This window comes from Carcharhinus amblyrhynchos, chromosome 12 (assembly GCF_965287045.1).
Source record: "Carcharhinus amblyrhynchos chromosome 12, sCarAmb.v2.hapA, whole genome shotgun sequence".
NCBI lineage: Eukaryota > Metazoa > Chordata > Chondrichthyes > Carcharhiniformes > Carcharhinidae > Carcharhinus > Carcharhinus amblyrhynchos.
In genome coordinates, this window is record NC_137335.1 from 88,887,219 (window position 1) to 88,912,293 (window position 25,075).

General features: G+C 45.8%; 1 protein-coding gene across 1 annotated transcript; it reads left to right on the forward strand.

Moving 5' to 3' along the window:
• Positions 1 to 2,649: 2,649 nt before the first annotated feature.
• Positions 2,650 to 19,132, forward strand: LOC145351212 (zinc-binding protein A33-like). Its single transcript, XM_080200916.1, has 6 exons — positions 2,650 to 3,072; positions 5,800 to 5,895; positions 10,023 to 10,256; positions 12,527 to 12,549; positions 14,321 to 14,436; positions 16,707 to 19,132. Exons 1-6 carry the CDS (start codon positions 2,659 to 2,661, stop codon positions 17,252 to 17,254), a joined length of 1,431 nt encoding a protein of 476 aa, XP_080057042.1. The 5' UTR covers positions 2,650 to 2,658; the 3' UTR covers positions 17,255 to 19,132.
• Positions 19,133 to 25,075: the final 5,943 nt, after the last annotated feature.

A 25,075-nucleotide genomic window follows, 5' to 3' on the forward strand; every position in this document is an offset into this window, starting at 1 on the left:
CTCCCACAGAAAGCTGTTGGGGCTGGTTCATTAGGAATGTCCAAGAGGGAGCTGGACACAGCCCTTGTGGCTAAAGGGATCAAGGGGGATGGAGAGAAAACAATATGATCATATTGAATGGTCAAGCAGGCTCGAAGGGCCAAATGGCCTCCCCCTGCAGCTATTTTCTATGTAAACTTAAAAGTACTGCAGGGTGACTGAGGGCCTTGGACGACAGCGTGCTTTCACCAAATCCACTATCTCTGTGGTGGAATTTGAATCGAGAATATTGAGGGGTTTAAGGTTGTGGATTAGAATGTAGGTTTGGATCCCACGTGTGTTTCCAAGGATTGTAGCCTTCTTCCCCCCCTCCTCTATTCCATTGGCCATAAAATAGTGACCTGGATGCTCCACATACCCAATCCACAGTGGAAGCAAAGGAATCTGACCGTCCGAATCGAGGTATTTTTATGCTGTGCACGTCTGTATTGCACCCTGACTTCGACCTCAACGGGTTCTGCTCACAGTCCTGAGACAACACATCCCCTATTTTATCCTCATTGCCAATGCAATAACTTTGCTCCAGCCAGCTGGGTACGAAACAACTCATATTTATTTACAACGTGCTATTTTACAGAACGGTGTGGTTCAGCGGCTGTCACTCAGTGTCCAGAGTTGACCTGAGGCAAAAGACCACATTTGCTACAGTGAACCCTCACCCTGGTCTCCAATTGGTTTCCCTGGATCATGTGATCTTGTCGGCCTATTGCCCCTTTAAAAGGGGGCCCAGACACCACAAAGGTGTTGCAGGAAATGCTGACGGATTTGTTCCAGAGTCGGAGAAACTAATCAAGGAAGTCACATTAGACCAGTCTAGGAAATTCAGGGCAATACATTTCGGTGTATCCTTGTGTCAGGAGGAGTCAGCTGATGGAGTTTTCTCCTGCGGCATGTTTCACTTCTGGGAAGAATGGTGAGACTGCAGGAGGTGAACGAATCCCTGGGAATGTGATGACACTCCATTCACGGGGTGAGGTCACCTGGCTTCAGGGATCTATTGGGACTGAGAGTGGGTAATCAGCCCAGGGGGTGGAGTCCCCTCTTAGGCAAAGACAGGCTGAAGACATGGAGGGATTGGAACAGCTGGGTGGGAGGGGCTGCTCGAGGGATTGGGCGGGGGGGCTGCCAACTTCCGTACAGTTATTCCTTTTTAATAAATACCTTTCTTGTTCTTAAAGAATAAAGAAAATTACAGCACAGGAACAGGCCCTTCAGCCCTCCAAACCTGCACTGACCATGCTGCCCGACTGAACTAAAACCCCCTACCCTTCCAGGCAATGTATCCCTCTATTCCCATCCTAGTCATATATTTGTCAAGACGCCCCTTAAAAGTCTTTACTGTATCTGTTTCCACTACCTCCCCCGGCAACGAGTTCCAATCTCTCTCTACCCTGCTGTATCCTCTGACAATCCTCGGCATGGTCAGCAACTCCACCAATCTTCACGTCCAAACTTACTAATTGGACAACCCACATTTTCCTCCAGATCATTTATACATGCTACAAATAACGGAGGCCCCAGCACTGATCCCTGCAGAACTCCACTAGCTACAGATTTCCATTCTGAGAAACACCCTTCCACCGCTACTCTGTCTCCTATGACCCAGCCAGTTCTGTATCCATCTAGCCAGCCCACCCCGAATCCCATGTGATTCAATTTCTTTTTAAACAGTCTGCCATGTGGGATCTTGTCAAATGCCTTATTAAAATCCATATAAACTATATCCACAGCCCAAAGCTATGCAGGTTAGGTTGATTGGCTATGCTAAATTGCCCTGAATGTCAGGAGGACTAACTAGGGTAAGTCAATAGGGTTATGGGGATTGGACTTGGGTGGGATTGTGGTTAGTGCAGACTCGATGGGCCGAACGTACTGTAGGACAATATGATGATTCCCTCATCAATTATCACATCTTCAAAAAAAAACTCACTCAAGTTCCTGACCAAGTCTGTAGCGTGCATCATTACAGAGTCATAGAGTTTACAGCAGGGAAACAGGCCCTTCGGCCCAACTTGTCCATTCCGCCCTTTCTTTTTTAACCCCTAAGTTGGTCCCAATTACCCGCATTTGGTCCATATCCCTCTATACCCATCGTACCCATGTAACTGTCTAAATGCTTTTCAAAGACAAAATTGTACCCGCCTCTGCTACTGCCCCTGGCAGCTTGTTCCAGACACTCATCACCCTCTGTGTGAAAAAAGTCTGCAGCTTACATCATTACAGAGTGGATGCAAGAATCCGTCAGCTCACAGAATGGCTGCTGACTGCATTAAGGTAGCCTCTAACACCAGAAACTGTCCTTGGGTATCTATTTGGTGGAATATAACCTTTGGTAAACACCAGCTCCCGCCTAATTCTCTCAATGCCAATGCACAGACTGGCAGTGCCATTGTCACCCTGTCAGGTCGCCACCTGTCCCAACACTCTTTAATGGCAGCTCCTTGATGTGATTTATAGTTTTGCATGAAACCTTTGCAGGGAAGGAAGGGTTAGTCTCGAGAGGCTGTGCCCTTTTAATAAGAAGCAGAAACAGAAACTAAAACGATTGCGTTGGAATGAATATCTGCTGGCTCCACAATAAACAGGAAGTCAGCCAGTTTCAATAACATCTTCAGTGAAATGGAAGCAGGGGGAAAGATATCCTGGTTGGAGGATGAACTCTCGTGTCCAATATGCCAGGATATCTTCAAGGACCCTGTCTCTCCCCCCTGTCAGCACAGTTTCTGCTCTACCTGCCTGATGAGCTACTGGAAGAAGAAGGGGAGGTGTGAGTGCCCCGTTTGTCGAGAGATTTATTCCAGCAACGATTTAAAGTGGAATCGTACACTGGCCAACATTGTCGAATCGTTCCTCAAGGAGTTTGTGAAGGAACAGGAGACGGACAAGTCGGTTTGTGTCTGCAGTGAACACAAGGAGGTTCTCAAGCTCTTCTGTTACGAGGATCAGCAGGTGATCTGTGTCGTTTGTTTGCATTCAAGTAAGCACGAAAATCACAGATGTCGCCCTTTGGAAGAAGCAGCGAAAGACTCCAAGGTGCGGTGAGAATAAGTTTCTGTAAAAATGGGGACAGTGATTAAAGACAGAGAACAGTATCTATCTGTCTGACAGAGTGGATGGTGTCAGCATTACATCAGTGCAAAGGAATATCTCTCGACAAAGTCAGTTTTTTTTAAGATTGCAACTGTAAACTAAACCAAGTTCCAGCACGTTAAAGTTTAACGATACATCATTTCCCAAGAGGTTATTACAGGGAGGTTAGATAGAATTTGTAGTAAATGGTAAAGCACTTGCTTTGCATGTGAGTGGTAGTGGGATCGATGCCCACATTCTCAACTTTGATTTGGGGCAGCACAGTGGTTGGCACTGCTGCCTCGCAGCACCAGGGACCCGGTTCAATTCCCGGCTTGGGTCACTGTCTGTGTGGAGTTTGCACGTTCTCCCCACGTCTGTGTGGGTTTCCTCCGGATGGTCCGGTTTCCTCCCACAGTTTGAAAGACGTGCTGGTTGGGGTGCATTGGCCGTGCTAAATTCTTTCTCACTGTACCCGAACAGGCGCTGGAGTGTGGCGACTAGGGGGTTTTCACAGTAACTTTATTTCAGTGTTAAAGTAAGCCTACTTGTGACAAATAAATAAATAAAACAGGCCATTCAGCCCATTTAGCCTGTTTGGGAGTTTATGCTCCACCAGTGCTTCTCCCTGTGCTGTTGTATGTGGCCCTCTCTGTGCACACTCTCCGTATAACCTCACACATTTACAATACAACATCACCAAACATTAACCCCTCCAAACACTCATGAATTGATGAAGGGGCTTGAAGCCAATGGGTTTCAATAAGAACAATGGCTAGAATTCTATTTGCGCCCTGCCAGCAGGAATGGAGAATTTTTCACTCAGCCAAATCTTCATCCACCGCAGCGGGACTGGAGAATCCTGGCTGTGGGTGAGGTCAGAGAATTCTGGCCAATATCATAGGAATTAGGATCAGTTGGTCATTTGAATCCTCGAGCTGCTCTGTCATTCAGTAAGATCATGGCTGATCTGTTTGGAGCTTTAACTCCTCCGATCTGTCCCTCATCACCTTCAAGTTCGCCATAGATTAAAATCTCTCAAACTCAGCCTTGAGAATATTCAGTAAGCAGCCTTCGCCGGGGAAGAGAGTTGTACGGATCAACCACCCATTGAGAGAAGAGACTTCTCCTCATCGCCCTCATAACTGGGGTCACTTTGGCTGAGATTTCTCAGTCCTGCTGTCCAAGGTCAGCGAACCTTTGGCTGCTCTTCAACATTCTGATTCTAATCCGTGACGATTGCCTACATTGCCACTGGCTGAAACTGTGTGGCCTGATCCAGTGGGAAAATGTTGGTTTGAGTTAGTTTTTCACCAGTGTGAGGACACAGTGTGAATAGTCATCTTGCACCATTAACTGGTTACCATTGGTTATTCATTGCCCCTCAAGTAATGAGGGATGACATGAGGAGAGGCGAGTTTATTCTTTCTCCTCCTGCAAGGGAAAGTTCACCTTGAAACTTCTTCAATTTCCCAATCCTCTTCCCACTGTCTTTATTGTGAACAGTTTGTATCCCTCTCACAACTTGTCTTTCCACCTATTTTTAACGTCATCTCAAATTTGGCTGCAGTACATCTGCTTCCTTCCTCTAACTCACCAGTTTTGAACACAAATGGTTAAGCTGAAAGATTCCCAGTGGGTGGGTAATTCCGGATTTAATCGCCCACCTGTCCCATTTATATCCAGCTCTCGGGATCTAAATCCTTCCTCATATTTTTATTTCCTCCATTACAAGTGAATGGATTTGGCTGTTCCTACAACTTATCTTTCTAAAACATATGTGAACCTTAGTGTTGACAGTAGAGGCTCACAATTAAACCCAGCACTGTGTTATTAGCCCCTTGGCCAGTATTTCTGAATCTGCTGGTTAGATTCAGTCAATTTTCTAATGTGGGCTTCTTATTGAACACAAGCTCACATCTTCTTAAACTATTGTCCTTGAAACACCCATTGGGGAAATCTCTCACTGTATTAACTCTCTTGTTTGAAATGGAATAGTAATTTTAGTAGGTGGCACAGTGGCACAATGATTAGCATTGCTGCCTCACAGCACCAGGGACAATTCCAGCCTCGGGTCACTGTCTGTGTGGAGTTTGCACATTCTCCCCCTGTCTGCGTGGGTTTCCTCCAGGTGTCCGGTTTCCTTCCACAGTCCAAAGATGTGTAGGTTTGGTGGATTGGCCATATTAAATTGTCCCTTAGTGTTCAAAGATGTGGAGGTCCTGGGGATTAGCAATGGTAAGTGTGTGGGGTCAGAGGTGGGGCCTGGGTGGGATGCTCTGTCGGAGAGTTGGTGTGGACTCGATGGGCCGAGTGGCCTCCTTCTGCACGGTTGGGCTTTTATGATGATTCTGTACTGGAATAGCAAACAAATGGGTGGTGGAAATATTTAAATTTTGACTCATATCAGTTAAAACAACTTGAACTTTTTACATCCTTTTGGCATCATAAAGGAAAATTCATGAAGCATTAAGCTTGTTACAGTTTGCAGCTGTTTCCTGTCTGCATATAAAACTACAAAAATACACGTCTCGCCTTATTAATCTCTGTTGACCATATTAGCCCCGATGCTTGATGTGTGACACAAACCCCCAACACTAATATGTCACCATCATACTAATGTACTCAAAATAATTATTCTTCCACTATGAAGTGTTATTAAACGGAATCTTTCAATAATTATTCTTGCAGGAAGAGCTGAAGATCTTGATGAAGTCTCTAAAATCCAAGAAGATGAAATTCAATGGCATTAAAAATGACTATCAGCTAACATTGAAGCATATTAAAGTAAGTTCCAAAAGATTAGCTTTAGTTGCCGCTTGCCATTAGTGCCCTGAACCCCAGGTTTGGCAAATCTATTTTCAAAATAAACTCAAAACCATTTATTTCCACTCGGAATTCCAAAAGCATGGCCTGGGAGTGGATCAGGATTGGGTAAACCTGTGTGAATTTGCACTGTAACAGGATCCACTTCACTCATTCACAGAATGCTCCTCACATTCTCGTTCCAACCACAGTTCAAATGTAACATTCAAATAAAGCAGCTTACAAAACAGATTTTGATCACAAACACTAAATCTGGAGTCAGATAAATGTGTATGAATTATAGCTGTCACTAATAAATACTTTATGATTTCAGGGAAAGTCACTGAGCATCTTAAATGAATAATGTATCTGAAAGAACGAATGCAATTTTTACAAAGCCATCAAAGGCACAATTGTCACTCAATCCATTTCTTTGATTAAATAATAAATTGTTTTTGAAGCCAAGAACTGAAATAAGAAATTACATGAGAACAGATATAAAGAAAGCTTAAAAAAACCTTTTAAAAAGTCATTAAAGGAGATCCCTTAAAAAGTTCTTTAACACTTCCAATCAATGACATTTTCTGATGCTTTACTCACTCGATCCACAAGGTTTCATTTTTCTGAGAAGTTCTTCCTTTATCATGTTGAACAGATGACACAGCAGTCTTCTTGCTCCCCAGAAAAGGCAAATCACAAACCAAACAGTTTCAGTTCCTTGTGACACCACTTGTCTTAAAAACAAGATAAAGTTAACATCAGCTATTCTTGGCCTTGCTAAATTGCCCCTTAGTGTTCAAAGTTGTGTAGGTTAGGTGGGTTGGCCATGCTAAATTGCTCCTTAGTGTCAGGAGGACTAATACATGGGGTTACAGGGATAGGAGCTGGGTGGGATTGTTGCTGATGCAGGCTCGATGGGCCGAATAGCCTCTTTCTGCACTGTAGGGATTCTATGTCCTATGTTCATTAGAGGAGTCATTTTGTTCTTGATAAGTTTAAGTCTCTAGACTGCAGTTTTATTGGTGGTTCAGTGCACAGTCTGATGTCAGGATGTACAACACTGACAGGTCAGTTTACAGCAATCTAGATACAACACTGAATTCAATAATTTTAGACCTGAAGCATTGCTCTCATTGTTTCATTCGGAGGCTGTTGGTAATAATTTCCCATTCACACTTCTCCAAAACCTATCTTTGTTTTTTTTTCCCTTCTCCTACAGCCATCTCCTTCTGCTTTGCACTATCATCCCACCTGGCTTCTCATCTCTCCTGCTTGCCCTCCAAACACACACACACACACCTCCCCTTCTGATCCTCTCCCCTCGCCCAGTGCTTGTTTAAAGCTGCTTACATCTCTAACTGACCATCAGGGAATGCCCTGAGACCCGTCCCACAGGCTGACCACATTCTCAGTGAAATATTGCCCAGGGTTTAACGTGGGTGTTGGTGGCTTTGATGGAGAACCAGTGAGACCCCACCTCACCTTCTTTTGGGAAGGTTCCCAATACAGACACCTGATTGGGCAGTGCGGGGACCTTCCCCAAGGTCAAACATTCTGGGCGGAGTTCCTGCTCACTGAGGAGCCAATCACAGGCCGACAACGCTGCACTGCTCGGCAGTGCCACTGGGTGGCTGCTCGTGGTAATGCAGCACCCAAACCCGGCCGGGGGGGGGGGGGTGGGGTGGAGGAGTTCCCCTGGGCCGTCCTGTCCGCCACAGGAATCATAACAGGCGCGGGGGTGGACTGTGCAAAGGTCCATTGACTTTGGGCGGGATTTTGGGATGAAAGTGGCTGCAAAATCGAACTCTGAGGCCACAGGCTAGTAATGGTGTGTGGGGTGATGCCAGGATTGGCATTGCAGGAGTGGGGGGTCAGCAGGAAGGGCAGGGGTGTGACTCACAAAATGCCCTGTCTTCCTGCTGCCAGAGGGCCCCGCGATCAGACACTCAGTGCTTTTGAACGACAGACTCCTCCCACTCCCCCTTCGCCTTTCCCAGAAACACACACAAAACCACAATTAGATTTACATTCTTCCAATCCTCCCTCTGAAACTCTCTCTTCACTACCCCCTACACCCCCCACTCCCCCGACCCTCCTATTGTGAGATGTCGGAGAGTATTGTATAGATATGTCTATTTGTCGGTTGAGATTTTTAATGTTTGCAAGTCCATTCACACAATAGCTGAAATCGACAACCAACACTCCCCCCCTCACCAAGCTGTAGTTATACTGTAGCCTGCGAACACTGTTTCTGTAAGCTCCTCTAGCCCTCCAACTCCAGCCTCTTGTGCATCCCACTGCTGCCAACTCTGACCTAGGCTTCCAGGCTTACCCTCCCACCTGTCAGTGGCTCTATCTTTGGCTCCTTGGCCAGTTGGGGTGGTTTTGGACATTTGGTGCCATATAAATGCACAGAAGTCTTTGATCTAATGTCAAGGTCTAACCAGAAAAGGAGGAACTTACATTTCTTTAACATCTTAAATAACACCAGAACACCCGAAAGCACTCTACTGCTACTGAAACTCTTTTGAAGTGTAGTTACTGATATTTAGAATGAAGGAGCAAATTTCAGCAAGCAAGATCCCACAGAGTGAGAGAAATAATCAGGTAATCTATTTCAGTGAAGTTAATTGAAGCATAACGATTGGTCAGTGTTCTGGGGAGAGCTCCCTCGTATTGCTTCAATAGTGGCCAAAGGATCTGACCCAGGTTAACATCTTATCTAAAGAAATATACTCCTGACAGTGCAGCACTGCCTCAGCACTGCAGCCAGTGTCAGCTTGGATTTCATTCCAAAATTTCTAGATTGGGACTTGAAATCACAAACTCTGGAGCCAGAGGGGAGAGTGCGACAGGAGAGATCGCTGCTGAGATGAGGAATATGGAGTCTCAATAACTTCACTGCGGCTGGAATTTTACCAGCACATCCGCCCCAGTCCCAGGAGCAGGTGAGGCTCGGAGAACGGCATTCTCTATTGGCCTCAGTCAGGATCGTATGAACCTCGGGAGGACGTGCCAGGAAAATTCCACCCTGCAGGTTTAAATCAGTTTGAATGGAAAATGTGACTCTGAGTATCTGGCCATTCTCACAAGCTGAGTGATATTGCAGTGAGCTGGCTCAGCATTTTAAACTCTTCAGGAAATAAGTTTAATAAGTGAACCACATCAAGCAAAAATGAAGTGAAATAATCTCAAAGTCATCTGGGGCAGCACGGTGGCACGGTGGTTCACACTGCTGCCTCACAGTGCCAGGGAGCCAGGTTCGATTCCAGCTTCGGGTCACTGTCTGTGTGGAGATTGCACATTCTCCCCGTGTTTGTGTGGGTTTCCTCCGGGTGCTCTGGTTTCCTCCCCCACTCCAAAGAGGTGCAGGTTTGGTGGATTGGCCGTGCGAAATTGACCCTTGGTGTCCCAGGATGCATAGATTGGGGGATTAATGGGGTAAATATGCAGAGTGATGGGGATGGGACTTGGGTGGGATTGTGGTTGATACAAAATTGATGGACCAATTCGCCACTTCCTGCATTGTAGGGATTCTATGATTCTATCTTGACAGAGTCCTCAGCCATTCCCCTGTAACTCTGCCCTGGATTTGGAACAATCCAGACACCAAATATACAGAATAACATTCTCCCATTTCCCTAAAATTACAATTGGAATTTCACTGGTCAGAGGATACAATGCTGTCCAGTTTATCTGGGTTACAATGAGCTGATATTGAAGAGAAAGGACAATCTATCACTCTACTCCTTGGCAGGAAAAGCAGACTGTCCATCTGTAGCCCTTGTCCCCCCATCACTGCCCGTGGCCCTCAGATCAGGGTTGTTTGGATCGGGGAGCTGAAAAACTAGTTATTGTTGAGTGTTTTATTTGGCCACGTTTGATATGTGACTCATGAAGGCAGCTGCAACTGATCTTGCCAGAAAACAGCCCGTAATTTGCCAGTGATAACTCTCTCACAAATATACACTCCCTGTGAATGATCAATCCTTGTGTTGCAATAATCCCCTCAGCACCCAGCTTCTGAAAGATCCCACCCTGGAACAGGCCCCCTGTCCTGGGTGCAGGGAGAAGATCAGCATTAACTCTTTCGGTTTTGTCTCTGGCAGAGCCAGGCTTTGAGAGCTGAGAAGCACATCAAACAGGAGTTTCAAAAGCTTCATTCCTTTCTCCACAACGAGGAGAAGACTCTGATGAGTAATCTCCGAAGGGAGGAGGAACAACACCTTCATTTAATGAGGCAAAAAATAAAGGAAGTCTCGGAGCAAATGGCCTCGCTAAATGCGACCATTCAGTCGATCGAGAGTGAACTCAGCCAACAGGACTCGACACGTTTCTTACTGGTGAGTAACTGCAGCTTTTGGAGAAGTTCAAAATAGGATGTGAGTTGCAGGATCTGACTGGAAAATTAACCAGCAGCTGGACTGATGCCAGCAAAGGGCTGGTTTGCATTTTTTCACGCTCCAGAAATAGTTTAATGTGTTGCACGTTCAATGCATAATTTCAAAGTCTGGGTGACCACACACAGCTTCCATTAATAACTTTGAGATAAATATTGGATTTGTCCATTTATGGCGGTGGTGATTGAGGTACAAATGTTGACTAAGACACCAGAGAACATGATGTTCTACGCTGTGTTGGCTCAGTTGTAATGTTCTCCATGTGGCTTCACCACTCAGTGACCTGTGTACACACTGAGGAAGTGCAGCACTGTCAGAGGTGCAACTCTGCAGCTGAGGCAGTAAGAGGAGAGATTCCATTCTCTCTCAAGAGAATATGTGAATGATGACAACATAGGAATTAGGAACAGAAGTAGGCAAGACACTGTTTTAAGGAGAGCTGGGCAGTTTTCCCAGAATCCTGGCTAATATTTGTTTCCTCACTAACGCTATCTGTTTGTGTTACCGTGGATACCAAACATCATGGCACTGAGATGACTGATTACATTCCCCAAAGACCTCAGTGGGTTGGATGTTGGAGAGGGGCAGATTTTGGGAGGGGTAGAATCTCAGGAGCGGGGCAGGCTGTTTAAGGATCAGTCAATGATCTCCAGTGAGAGAGAGGGCACAGGAATCTGAACACGGCAAGTGACAATGGCCCAGCCTATCATCCCCTGTAATAACTTACCCTAAACACATTCTTAAAAATCTGTGACCTTTTCCATTGATCCCTCATCAAACAATCTGAAATATTCATTTCCATATTGCCAGCTGCAGAACGCACCCTGGATCGACAGATTTTCCCAGCTAGCATTACAGAGCAGTTAGCGTTATCAATCATGCAGTTATATTTATCCAGCTGTATCCATTATTAATTCTTCTCATTTCCAATCACACACTTGCTCTTCAGTTTCTGTTCAGGTATTGGTTAAGTTGATCATTATTGAAAACATTGCCTTCGTTGCGTTCGAAAGGGTGCAGAGGAAATTTACCAGGATGTTGCCACCCAGGACTGGGACGGTGCAGCTATGAGGAAAGATTGGATAAGCTGATTGGTGATTCAAGGGGAGATGAGCAAAATATTCTTTCACCCAATGATTTGTCAAGGTCTGGAACTCACTGTTTGTAGGAGTATTAGTGGCAATGCTAACAGTGGTTAGCTCTGCTGCCTCACAGCGCCAGGGACCTGGATTCGATTCTTGCCTTGGGTCACTGTCTGTGTGGAGTTCACACATTCTCCCCGTGTCTGCGTGGGTTTCCTCTGGCTGCTCTGGTTTCCTCCCACAGTCCAAAGATGTGCAGGTTAGATGGATTGGCCATGCTAAATTGTCCCTGAGTGTCAGGGGGATTAGCTAGGTAAATGTATGGGGTTATAGGGATAGGGCCTGGCTGAGAATGCGGTGGTGCAGACCCGATGGGCTGAATGGCCTCCTTCTACACTGTGAGATTCTATGATTTAAAAAAAACCCTCAACTAACATAAAGGTGACTCGTTCTGCAGCTGAAGTGTTTAAACCTGTGGGGCTTCAGCCGCAATGATGGAATGTTGGATGAGGCTGGGGGGGGCTCTGAAGAGGGCAAAGGGTTAATGAATTTTGTACCTGGAATTTGTGGGAGAGCACTGCATACCGTATCTGTTTGTGCAGGCTTGTGTGCTAACTAAACATAGCTAAACAGCTGCAGATGTTGAAGCACGATTGCGGCTGTTTGAAAGGAGGAATAATGAATAATGTCGAGACCACCACAAGCACGCAAGTTACCTAAAGAACGAGACTGCCGAAGCTGCCGTAAGAACTGCGATCACGACTGGAGCCGGGGACTGCGTCGTGACTGGGGTCGGGAACCATAATGTGTAAATATCCACACTTGTATTCAGGGAGAAGTCTGGCAAACCGCTTTAGGAATCTGCTTCTCCCAAAAGCTTTTGTAATAAACCCACTGTACTCTAACTCACTCACAGTCTCAGAGTTTTTGATTTTACCAACAGCAGGCTCGTTACTCAACTGGCACAGACACGATGGGCCGAGTGGCCTCTCTCTGTGCTATAAACTTACTAATGTGAGTGTATTGGCCAACCAACCATTTTACAGAGATCTGATTGGCTTCTCAATGCTTAGCGTTGGATGAATATTCTGGTTCTAATTAGTCACAATTATTTTCTTTCTTTTCTTTCAGAATTTTCCAGCTACAAGACAAAGGTACGAAGAGCACATTATCATTCTCCACTCTCTGAACATTTCTTAACTTCCTCTGTGCCTCACTCCTGTTGTTTAATCAGGGGTGAACATTGCACCCCTGCCTCTTCGCTAAGATGTGGAGATACTGGCGTTGGACTGGGGTAAACACAGTAAGAAGTCTGACAACACCAGGTTTAAGTCCAACCGATTTATTTGATAGTAAACTCACAAGCTTTCAAGGTTTCCCTCTTCATCAGGTGAATGGAGAGGAAAACCTCGAAAGCTTGTGAGTTTACTATCAAATAAATCAGTTGGACTTAAACCTGGTGTTGTCAGACTTCTTACTGTCTTTGCTAAGATACAAGGTTATGTAAGACCATTTTGCCTGAATTCCTGTTAAGTGCTCCACCACGTAAATTTGTTGTTTAACCTTAGCTAAATCTATGCGTTGAGCCATTATTGGGTATTTTCATCACTGAACCAAGTGCTTGTGGGTGCAAGACCCACTCCAACTTGCCTGAATAATCCAAACTGATGCTCCATTGCAGTACCGAGGGAGTGCAGCACCCTCAGACGTGCTGTCTTCCAGATGAAATGTTAAACCAAGGCCATGTCTGCCCCTCCAAGATGGATGTGAAAGATCCCAGAGGCACCAAGAGCAGGATGTGTTCCCCAGTCTCCTGACCATGTTCACTAAATGAGATTATCTGGCCATGATTTCCTCTTTGTTCAGGGAAGTTGCCATGAAAATTAAGACTTGAATTTATAAAACATGGTTCATCGCCACAGCAATCCTAAAGTGTGTTGCAGCTAATGATGTGTTTTCAATGTGTCGTCACTATTATGGTGTGGGATTCACGTAAACCAGTTACCATATTTCCTACAACCAGTGAGTGGACATCGAGAATCCTTACTTGGCAATGACATGTTTCAGTACGAGTATCAGTGGCTTCCGGTTGTAGAACTGGTGTCCAGATATACAGATACTTCCGACCGTGGTCTCTCCTAGGCAAGTTAGTGCGCTGGGTAAAAAAAAAAATGAGTTAGTTGGGTTTAAGAATGGAAGACTAGCAGCAGAGATGGTGCTGGAACATTAGAAGTCACCGGTTAGACCTCAGTATTGGAGACAATTCCAGATGCCATGCTTTGAAACTGTGCAGAGAAGGTTTAGCAAGTGGAGGGTCTGTCATAAGGAGGAATTGCAAAAGTTGGGCTTTTCTCTGTGCAACAGTGAAGGTTCAGAAGACACCTAAAATGTTCTGAAAATGGTGAAGCTTTGATAGAGAGAAAATCCATTGGGTAAAGATCTAAAGGGCAGATGGGAGAACTGAGAGTTGTCGAGATGTGGAATATTCGAGCTGGGAATGTGGTGGAAGTTGATTCCAGAACTAATTGGAAAAAAGAGTTGGACAAGAGCTGGAGGATGAGGAATCTCCAGGATTGTGGTTAAAAAGCAGGAATGTGGGATTAAACACTCTAAAATAACTAACATATGGATAATAGGCCCAATGGCCTCCTTCTGTGTTGTGAGATACTATGACTATTATACATCTCACCAACATTCCCCTCTGGGGTGGAGCAGAGAGTCTGTAAATGGCCAGATTCCAGAGCTGTGGAAATGATATATGAAGACAAATCCTCTTGTCTTACAAAGACTGTTCAGCTAGCACCCAACTGGACAATATGACAAAGAAACGAATGGGTTTCTAAGATCATACGGAATCAATGATGTTGGCATTGGGAGCAGAGTTTGGGATGTGAATGTTTAACATTTCCAATGTTCTCATTCCAGAGCTAAGTGCACTCCTCAGGATCCAGAGACTGTCTCTGCTGTGATTAACGTGGGACACTATGTGGGATCTTTACAGTACAAAGTCTGGAAGAAGATGCTGAACATTATTAACACGGGTGTGTACTACAGGAACATAGGACTTGGGAGCAGGAATAGGCCATTCAGCCCCTCGAGCCTGACCTTCAATAAGATCATGGCTGATCTAGTTGTGGTCTCAACTCCATTTTCCTGTCTACCCCCCATTAGCCTCAACTCCCTTGTTGATCAAAAATCTGTCCAACTCAGCCTTGTCTATATTCAGTGATCCAACCTGATCTTCAGCTGCTTCATCAATGACCTTCCCTCCATCATAAGGCCAGAAGTGGGGATGTTTGCTGATGGTTGCACAATGTTCAGCACCATTCACGACTCCTCTGAAACAGTTCATGCCTATATAGGATACTCTGGTCCCATCGCTGTCAATGAGATTTCCCATTGAAGCCACCCCATCCTGCCGGGAAACCCACAGGTGGAGGTGCTCTGCCGGTGGGACCAGAGAATCCCACCGGTGTGAATGGCTGGAGAATACCGAATATGGTCTCACCAAAACCCTGTACAGCTGCAGAAAAAAATCCCACATTTGCAAAAAACAACATTCCGTTTGCCTTCCGAATCACTTGCTGTTCTTGCATACAAAGTATTTGTGATTGATGTTCTGGGACAGCCTGTTCTGGAATCTTTCTCTATTTAAATAATACACTGTTTTTCCATTCTTTCTGCCAAATTGAACATTTTACCGCATCATATTCCAACTGCCAAATGTTTCCCCACTCATTTAACTGTCAACACCTCTTTGTAACCTCTTTAGCTCCTCCTGACTTACTTTCCTGCCAACCTCGGTAACATTGGCAAATTTAGCAACCATCCTTTCAGTTTCTTCATTCAAGTCATTGATAGAAATTGTAAATAATTGAGGTTCCGGCACCAATCCCTGTGGCACAACACTAGCTACAGTTTGCAAACCGAAAAAGACCCACTTATCCCTACTCTCTGTGTCCTGTTGGCTAACCAATCCTTTATCCATGCTAACCGTAACCCTGTTCCCTTGTCTTGTGTAGTAAACTTATCAAATCCAAACATACTAATTTGGAGGAGTCGGCTATTCGGCTCCCTGAGCCTATTGCACCTTTTCCCTTTTGGAAATCCAAGTACACCGCATCTACAGGTCCCCCTTTATTCACCCTGCTTGCTAATTTCTCAAAGAACCTCAAAACATTATTAGAGGTAAATTATATTGGACATATATCATTATCCAACAGTGATGTTATCCAGGTATATTATCATATAATGAAGAGTTTTATATCAATAATAAATCATTCTGTAAAATATACATATGAGCCTTGCACCCTGTCAGTGATAAAATACAACTGAAGAATATTCTCTTTTAAATATTGTAAACCTTGAGCTGAGATTGGATTATTGAATAATTTATGAAAAGTCTATGGTGATAATTCCTCAGCATTTGGTAATAAACCAGGGGTTTGAAACTATCTGTAAAACTGACATGGTATTTCCCTGATCTCTGTATCAAGCTGAGCCAGACCGTTTGTAATCTCACCTTTTTGGTCTATTTTGATTTGAGCTGAGTTTCTGAGTTCTTATCCTCTCCATTACTGAGATTCCCCCATTCCTGCCTCTGTAATGTCGCCGCTCTCCTCCTGACTCAGCGTCTCTGCTGCTGAAACATACATCTACAGTTCTGTTATCCCCAAGCTTGACAATTCCGATACTCTCCTCATCAACCTCCCAAACCCGACCTTCTCCCAGAAACCAGCTCATCCTAAATTCTGCCGTCTGTATCCCAGCTTACATCAAATCCCCTTCGCCCTACCCCCTTGTGCTTACTGACCTACACTGTCCCCCAGTCAGGGGGCATTCCCATTTCACAATCCTCCTCCTTATTTTCAAATCCCTCCACAGGTCCTCACCCCTTCCTATCTCGAATCTCCCCCCCATCCCAAGACCCTCCAACATCCAAGGGGGCGGCAACTGCAGCCTCACAGTGCCAGGGGACCTGGGTTCAACTCTCAGCTTGGGTCACTGTTTGTTTGTGTGGAGTTTGCATGTTCTCCCCATGTCTGAATGACTGTAACACTACATTCTGCACTCTCCTCTTTCCTTCTCTATGAATGGTATGCTTTGTCTGTACAGGGTGCAAGAAGCAATGCTAATACATGTGACAATAATAAATCAAATCAAATCAAACACTGCGAATAACCTCTCAGACGCCAGGTGTATGTATGTGCTATTAGACACACGTGTGCACGTGGCCTGTGCAGTCCTCTTGTTGTACAGGTACGGCACATTGAGGAACTCACCTGTAACTTGCTGCTTCTTCTCTCTTCAGTCTCTGTGACCCTGGATCCAAACACGGCAGCTCCGTGGCTGTCCCTGTCGGATGATCTGACCACGATGGGATACAGTCCGATCAAACAACAGCTGCCAGACAACCCGGAGAGGTTTGACTCCTGCGTTTCCGTGCTGGGATCGGAGGGATTCACTTCGGGAAGGCACCACTGGGATGTGGATGTGACGGGACAGGGCAGCTGGTGCTTAGGAGTGGCCAGGGAATCCATTTGCAGGAAAGGAATCATCAAAGTGGATCCAGGGAATGGCTTCTGGGCGGTCGGCCAGATAGAAGGCAACGAGTTCTATGCATGTACCTCGCCCTGGCGCACCGAGCTCACTGTTAGCCCCAAGATCATCCGCGTTTACCTGGATTACAAAGCTGGAAAGGTCTCCTTCTATAACCTGGAAAACATGGCCCTCCTCTACACCTTCACTGACTCATTTACCGAGAAGCTCTACCCCTACTTCTGTCCCTATCTCGTCCCAGACACAAAAAACACTTCAATAATGAAAATCTATCCTCAGAAGGTGCTTTTACAGGATTAATGGACTGAAATTGGATACAAACAAGTGCTACAAGAATTTTACACACCCTCTTTCTAATGTGAAACAATAAAGGGCAGCACGTGGTTAGCACTGCTGCCTCACAGCACCCAGGACCCTGGGTTCAATTCCCGCCTCAGGTCACAGAGTCTGTGCATTCTCCCCGTGTCCGGGTGGGTTTCCTCCGGGTGCTCCGGTTTCCTCTCACAGTCTGAAAGACTTGCTGGTTAGGTGCATTGACCGTGCTAAATCCTCCCTCAGTGTAACCCAAACAGGCACTGGAGTGTGGCGACTAGGAGATTTTCACAGTAACTTCATTACAATGTTAATGTAAGCCTACTTGTGACACTAATAAATAAACTTTAAACTCTCCTCCAATCACACTGAACATAATGGACTAACTGCATTAAACTCCTGTGTTGTTTTGCTGAAGACTTTAATCCTCTGTGAAACAGCAAGGTTATGATATGAGGTCTACACTGGGAGTATGATGTAACCACAGCAGATAATTGTTAGGCTGTACATTTCCCACTAGAATCAGGCCAATTTTAACTTTCAATCCATTTAATATCTTTTCTCAGGAAAGAGATCACGCTAATGATTATATCCCAGTAGCTTGTGGTTGCTACGTTAGAGCACTTCTAACAAGAGTCCATCAATCCGCTGTCCACCCAGTGCTACTTACTAAAGAACCACAGCCCCACAAAAATCATTTGCTCCCATCCTCAAGAGCCAACCCACTTTCTTGATGCCTACTGACTCAGTGCTTGTCCTCTCAGTCTCAGTCTCAGGTTTGTACATTCAACCCTCACTCCAAAGACCTGAGCCCATTATCTAGGCTGACACTCCCAGTGTCGTAGAGCATAGAGGTTTACAGCATGGAAACAGGCCCTTCGGCCCAACTTGTCCATGCCAGCTTTCTATTTTTTAACCACTAAGCTACTCCTAATTGTCCGCATTTGGCCCATATCCCTCAAAACCCATCTTACTCATGTAACTGTCGAAATGTTTTTTAAAAGACAAAATTGTACCTGCCTCTACTACTGCCTTTGGCAGCTTGTTCCAGACACTCACCACCACCTGCGTGAAAAAATTGCCCCTCTGGACACTTTTGTATCTCTCCCCTCTCACCTTAAACCCCTGTCCTCTAGTTTTAGACTCCCCTCCATTTGGGAAAAGATATTGACTATCTAGCTGATCTATGCCCCTCATTATTTTATAGACCTCTATAAGATCACCCCTCAGCCTCCTACGCTCCAGAGAAAAAAGTCCCAGTCTATCCAACCTCTCCTTATAACTCAAACCACCAAGTCCTGGTAGCATCCTAGTAAATCTTCTCTGCACTCCTTCTAGTTTAATAATATCCTTTCTATAATAGGGTGACCAGACCTGTACAGTGTAGTACAGGGGAAGTGCAGCATTGCCCGAGGTGCTGTTGCTCAGGTGAGGTGTGATATCAAAGCCATACCTGTCATCTCAGGTGGATTGAGCTCTGAAGAAGAGTTGAATGGATCCAGAATGTTAACTTTTGTTTCTCTCTCCACAGACACTGCCAGGCCCGCTGAGTTTTTCCAGCATTTTCTGTTTTTATTTCAGATCTCCAGAAGTATTTTGCTTTTATCTTTCTACACAATCCCATTAGATTACAGGGTGGGAGCGGGCAGGTGGGAGGTGTGGGGGGTGCGTTGATCTGATTAGTAAATACTCTGACAGAACCTTACAGCATTGAGGAAGTCTATTTATCGCAGTGTTCCTGTGCTGTCTCACGCTCTGACTACTTCCATTTACTTCCAGAAGACAGAAGGGGAAGAATCTTATCAAAGTGTCCGGATCTGACTGAAAACCGGTGTGTTTCTCTCCAGATCTTTCAAAAAGATACATTGGGAGGTGGGAGGTGGGGGCTGGGGGGGGTGGGTGTTGCTTCACACTGTCATATTGAGGGGTGGGACCTGAGCTCGCTGGCAATGTCTGGCTGCACTGAGATCGGAGTGCCATTTAAATGGGGCCTCAATCAAGAGAAAAAATGAACTCCACCCTACCCCACTCCAGCATGGAGGTTCCAGGGACCCCGCTCCCCCCCCCAACCACCACCCCCCCCCGATCAGAGTTGGCATCTCCCTCTGCGACCCCCCCCCCACCCCAAACAGGCATCCCTACACCACCCCCCTTTCACCCAGAGGAACCTATTGTAAACAGTGCCACCCCAATCCATCACGCAATCCAGCCTCCCATCCATTGACCCTGTCTGCACTTCCCGCCTCGGAAAAACAGCCAGCACAATTAAGAACCCCACACACCCCGGACATTCTCTCTTTCATCTTCTTCTGTTGGAAAAAAGACACAAAGGTCTGAGGTCCCGTACCGACCGACTCAAGAACAGCTTCTTCCCTGCCGCTGTCAGACTTTTGAATGGACTTACCTTGCACTAAGCTGATCTTTCTCTACACCCTCGCTGTGACTGTAACACTACATTCTGCACTCTCTCCTTTCTTTATCTATGAACGGTATGCTTTGTCTGTACAGTGCGCAAGAAACAATATTTTTCACTGTATGCTAATATGTGTGACAATAATAAATCAAATCAAATCAAATTAAATCAAAAAATATGGCAAGGGGTCGATATATAATCGGGGGGGGGGGTCTTTAATTACATTGAAATGTAGTGAAATGCATTCAGATCAGGTTGATGCCCACCGTTGCGATGCCAGCGAGGGACTGTGAAGATCGGAGATCCCGATTGCTGACTTACACTGGGACACCCCACCACTCCCCGCCCCTCCCCACTCCCTCCTGCCCTTCCTTGCTCCCCCTGCCTCCCCCCACTCCTCCCTGCCCCCTCCCATCTCTCCCTGCTCCCTCCCGCCTCTCCCCAGTCCCCCCACCACTCCCCCGCCCCTCCCCGCTCCCTCCCGCCTCTCCCCACTCCCCCCACCACTCCCCGCTCCCTCCCACCCTTCCCCGCTCCCCCTGCCCCTCCCCAATCTCCCCCCCCCTCCTCGCTCCCCCCCTCCCTGCTTCCCCCGTCCCTCCCTTCCGCCCTTCCCCGGTCCCCCTACCCCTCCCTGCACCCCCTGCCCCTCCCAAGTCTCCACGTCCCTCCCTGCTCCTCTTGCCCCTCCCGCTCCCCCCGCCCCTCCCCAATCCCCCCAGCAGCCCCCCTCCCCCCTCCGCTCCCCTGCCTCTCCCCGCTCCCCCTGCCCCCTTCCCCCCACCCTGTGCAGGATTCCCGTGGAGAGAGTGAGCTTGGGATCGACTCTGTTTCTTTTGTAAATATTAACCCTCTTCCCTGCACCTGTTGACATTCCGTGTGCTGACAATTTGACACATCCACTTTGTTGTGGGAATGCTCCTGTCTGATCCATTCTTGCTGGGTGTCTGATCAGAAAGCTCCTTCTCTGAATTTCCCCAGACAGAACCTCTCAAACCTTCCGTGTCCCAACGAAAACACCCACTCACATCTCTGCTCAACATTAGAAGCTCCCGCTCTGTAATCACCCTCCCTAACTGTGGGTCTAAGCCATGATTTCACCTCTTTGAGTTTGTACTCTGTGACCTTGCTGATGGAATGTTGGGGTGGAACGTTCTAGATGGTTGTAAATCTTCCCGTTTAGAAAGGCCAATTGGGAAAAAAAAACCATGTGAGACACCTGCTGGCAGAATGAGGCAATGCAATGGATTATCTCAGAGGAATAGGAGGAGGCCATTCAGCCCCTCCAACCTGTTCAACAATTCACTTCATGGCTCATCTGTACCTCACTTCCATTGACCCAACTCTTAAATGTTCTTGATAACCCACACAGCAAAAATCTATTGATCTCAGCCTTGACAATCCTCTGATCTGAACAGCCTCATCGAGTCATAGTCATAGAGTTATAGAGGTTTACAGCATGGAAACAGGCCCTTCGGCCCAACTTGTCCATGCCGCTCTTTTTTTTAAACCCCTTAGCTAGTCCCAATTGCCCACATTAGGCCCATATCCCCCTATACCCACCTTATCCATGTAACTATCTAAATGCTTTTTAAAAGATAAAATTGTACCTGCCTCCACCACTGCCTCTGGCAGCTTGTCCCAGACACTCACTACCCTCTGTGTGAAACAAAATGCTCCTCTGGACACTTTTGTATCTCTTCCCCCTCACCTTAAACCTGTGCCCTCTAGTTTTAGACTCCCCTACCTTTGGGAAAAGATATTGACTATCTAGCTGATCTATGCCCCTCATTATTTTATTGACCTCTATAAGATCACCCCTCAGCCTCCTACGCTCCAGAGAAAAAAGTCCCAGTCTATCCAGCCTCTCCTTATAACTCAATCCATCAAGTCCCAGTAGCATCCTAGTAAATCTTTTCTGCGCTCTTTCTAGTTTAATAATATTCTTTCTATAATAGGGTGACCAGAACTGTACACAGTATTCCAAGTGTGGCCTTACCAATGTCTTGTACAACTTCAACAAGATGTCCCAACTCCTGTATTCAGTGTTCTGACTGATGAAACCAAGCATGCTGAATGCCTTCTTCACCATCCTTGACCATTAAGGCTACCTGTAGAAAGCCTCCTACACTGTTTTGTTGTCAGTTCTTCCCTCAAGGTTTTCTGCTCCTTCTCCTACCGTAATGATTCATCTTTAAACAGAGACTCCAAATCTCCTTCATTGATCCTGCTGTGTGAGTCTTGATGGAGAATCATTGTCAGGCTGTACCACTGTGTTGGAGTCACCAATACCAGGCCCATGTCTGTGATTATCTGTCTACCTGATCTTGCCCAGAGAATTAAATATTTGAAACGTTGCAGTGTTGAGGTGGGTGATTCTCTTGGAGGTCCCTTCCTCGTCTCCTCCCCACCTATGGTAAACCTAAAGTAACAATGGCCCCTCTTTGGTCCATTCCAGTAAGGCCCCCTCCCCTCTTCCCACAACGTTACCCCTGCAGGGGAAAGAATCACAATCCCACATCAGCCATTGATATACCCGAGGAATGTGCCAGTCTGTTTGGAACCTGAGTTGAAGTGAAGGATGAAAGCAAATTACTGCAGATGCTGGAATCTGAAACCAAAGTGAAAATGCTGGAAAATCTCAGCAGGTCTGGCAGTGTCCGTAAGGAGAGAAAAGAGCTGACGTTCCGTGTCCGGGTGAGCCTTTGGCAAAACTCAAACAAGTTTATCAAACAGCTTTGACAAAGACTCATCTGAACTCGAAATGTCAGCTCTTTTCTCTCCTTACGGACACTGCCAGACCTGCTGAGATTTTCCAGCATCTTCTGCCCAGATGGAAATGAGGCAGTGTCTCCAGAGACAGAGAGCGAGTGACTGTGTAATACATTGCAGCCCTCACACTCAAAATCAAATGTCACACTCACAGAGACCTCTGCAAAAACCAGTCGCGTATTATTGACTTTGAGAATAATTGATACAGCTCTGTATGATTTTAATTTGGAGCTATGTGACTGAGGTGAAATGACGATTTATTTATGGTAATACGAGAGAAAGCAATTTGTGCTGAAACCTACTTTACAGCTGTGAAAATATCAGTCCTGGTTAATCAAATGCCGATAACTGTCAGTTTGATGAAATGAGAAAAGGAACAAACGAAATGACGATAGATTCTGGCTTCACTTTGAAAAGGCTCCAGTTTCAAAATTGATTCAAAGTGTCCGGAAAATGTTCCAGAATAACAGCAACACCAAATCCTCTTGACCACCCTTCATTTTGGAAATATCTCAAGGAGCTTCACAGAGACAAGGAGGTCAAAAACTAAGGAATTCCCTATGGGATGTGGGCGTTGCTGGCTATGTCAGCATTAATTGCTCACCCCTAATTGCCCTTGAGAAGGGGGTGGTGAGCTGCTTTCCTGAACAGCTTGAGTCCCTGTGGTGTAGGCACACCCACAGTGCTGTTAGAGAGGGCATTCCAGGATTTTGACCCAGCGACAGTGAAGGGACTGCGATATATTTCCAACTCAGGATAGTGAGTGAACCGCTTCCCTCCAAGGTCAGGGATAGGTCAGAGCTAAGGAGAGATTGACAAAGATATCATGGACACAAGACAAAGCGTGTGTGAATGGTGGCAGTAAAGACTGAAGATGGTGCTAACAGTGACATAAAAGTCAGATTGCAGAATGTGTTAATAGCAGACAAGGGTCAGCATGCTGTGAAAGTTAATGAGTTCCAGAACATCCTACGGGGAGAGGGCTAGTTAAAACAATAAGCAAAATAAAAATGGAAGCCAGAGTTCAACAGCATCGACTCTCTTTTCCATTTTGAATTTTTGTAATCCTGTTTTCCCCAACTCCCTCTCCCATAGGAGAGCCTGGAACTCGGTTTCAGATCTCAAACTGGGGAAACATACCTCTATCTATCCTGTCGATCGCTTTAAGTTTATTACAGTTTCACTGAGATCACTTCTCAGGATGTTCTTTGTGCTTCTGTTTTCCTTTGGTTCCTCTGGTACAGAAATCTCTCCTTTGCACAGGAATGGTTTTGGTTTGGATTGAGGGTTCTAGAGTGACTCAGCGAGTAGCTCTCCTGTCTCTGGGACAGAAGTGTCTGGTTCTCCACAGAAGGGAACTAGCATGTTTCAGTGTCAGTCCCTGGCCAGGGTAACTGTGGAAATGGTTACAGTGGCAGAAAGGGCATCAGACGGTAAAACTGACCCTCAACAAATGATGATGATATGTTGAGAGATCAACTGTGGCTCCTGTTGTAACATGGGCAAAGTAGAGAAAGGAAGCAGAGTCTAATTGTGTGATAGTGTCCATAGTGTTGTAACACGGAAGGAGCAGTGCTGCCTCCTCCTTTAACTTTGATTGGGTATAGAAGGCCCACAGGTGGAATGTATGGGATGTAACAGAGTGTGCGGTGAACAAGGTATACTGTGGATCACTAGAAGATGTGCAGAATGCCCATAAGAAGACATTTCCTTGAATCACATTGCACAGTGAGGAGATGTTCAATATTCACTGTTCTCTGTTAAACTCTGAAGCATGTCTTAGAACATATCTATGGTTCTGTTAGAAATATTAACTAAAACCAGAAAAAAATCTCAGGATCCTGTGTGGAATGTTCTGTTCTGCAAGGTGGGCACAGTGGACACTGAACACAACAAATGGGAAATCTACAATTCCCACAACTTGGGTCACATCCTCATTGCAACAAAAGCATCAAATTGTATAAAGTTTGCTAATAATGGTCCGTTAAATAAAGGTAGATTTTATTTCAATTCGACAAAAGTGGCAGAATCATTTGTCTGTGACTGGCCTATTCCTCACTCTGTATACACACACATTCACACACACACATATACAGACACACGTATGCACACACACTCACACATTCACACATTCAAGCACACACACACACACACACACACACTCTCACACACACACGCCCTTGGTGAGTTCCTGCAGTGCATCGTGTAGACAGTACACACGGCTGCCACTGAGTGTCAGTGGTGGAAAGATTGAATGTTTGAGGATGTGATGCCAATCAAGTGGAGCTGCTTTGTCCTGGATGGTGTCGAGCTTCTTGAGTGTTGTTGGAGCTGCACCAATCCAGGCAAGTGGGGAGTGTTCCATCACACTCCTGACTTGTGCGTTGGAGAGTCAGGAAGTGGATTATTCTACACAATATACCGAGCCTCTGACCTGCTCTTGTAGCCACTGTGTTTATGTGGTGAGTCCAGTTGAGTTTCTGGTCAATGATAACCCCCATGGTGTTGATAGTGGGGGATTCAGCGATGGTAAAATCCTATTGAATGTCAGGTAGCAATAGTTAGATTACCTTCGATTGGAGGTGGTCATTGCCTGGCACTTGTGTGGTTTGAATGTTACTTGC

What these genes read in the sequence shown, in the direction of transcription:
- LOC145351212 (XM_080200916.1), top strand. Translation starts at nt 2,659, where the DNA reads ATGGAAGCAGGGGGAAAGATATCCTGGTTGGAGGATGAACTCTCGTGT. An exon ending in AAGCAGCGAAAGACTCCAAG is followed by an intron (nt 3,073 to 5,799) that starts GTGCGGTGAGAA and finishes TTATTCTTGCAG; the next exon opens with GAAGAGCTGAAGATCTTGAT. An exon ending in ACTCGACACGTTTCTTACTG is followed by an intron (nt 10,257 to 12,526) that starts GTGAGTAACTGC and finishes CTTTTCTTTCAG; the next exon opens with AATTTTCCAGCTACAAGACA.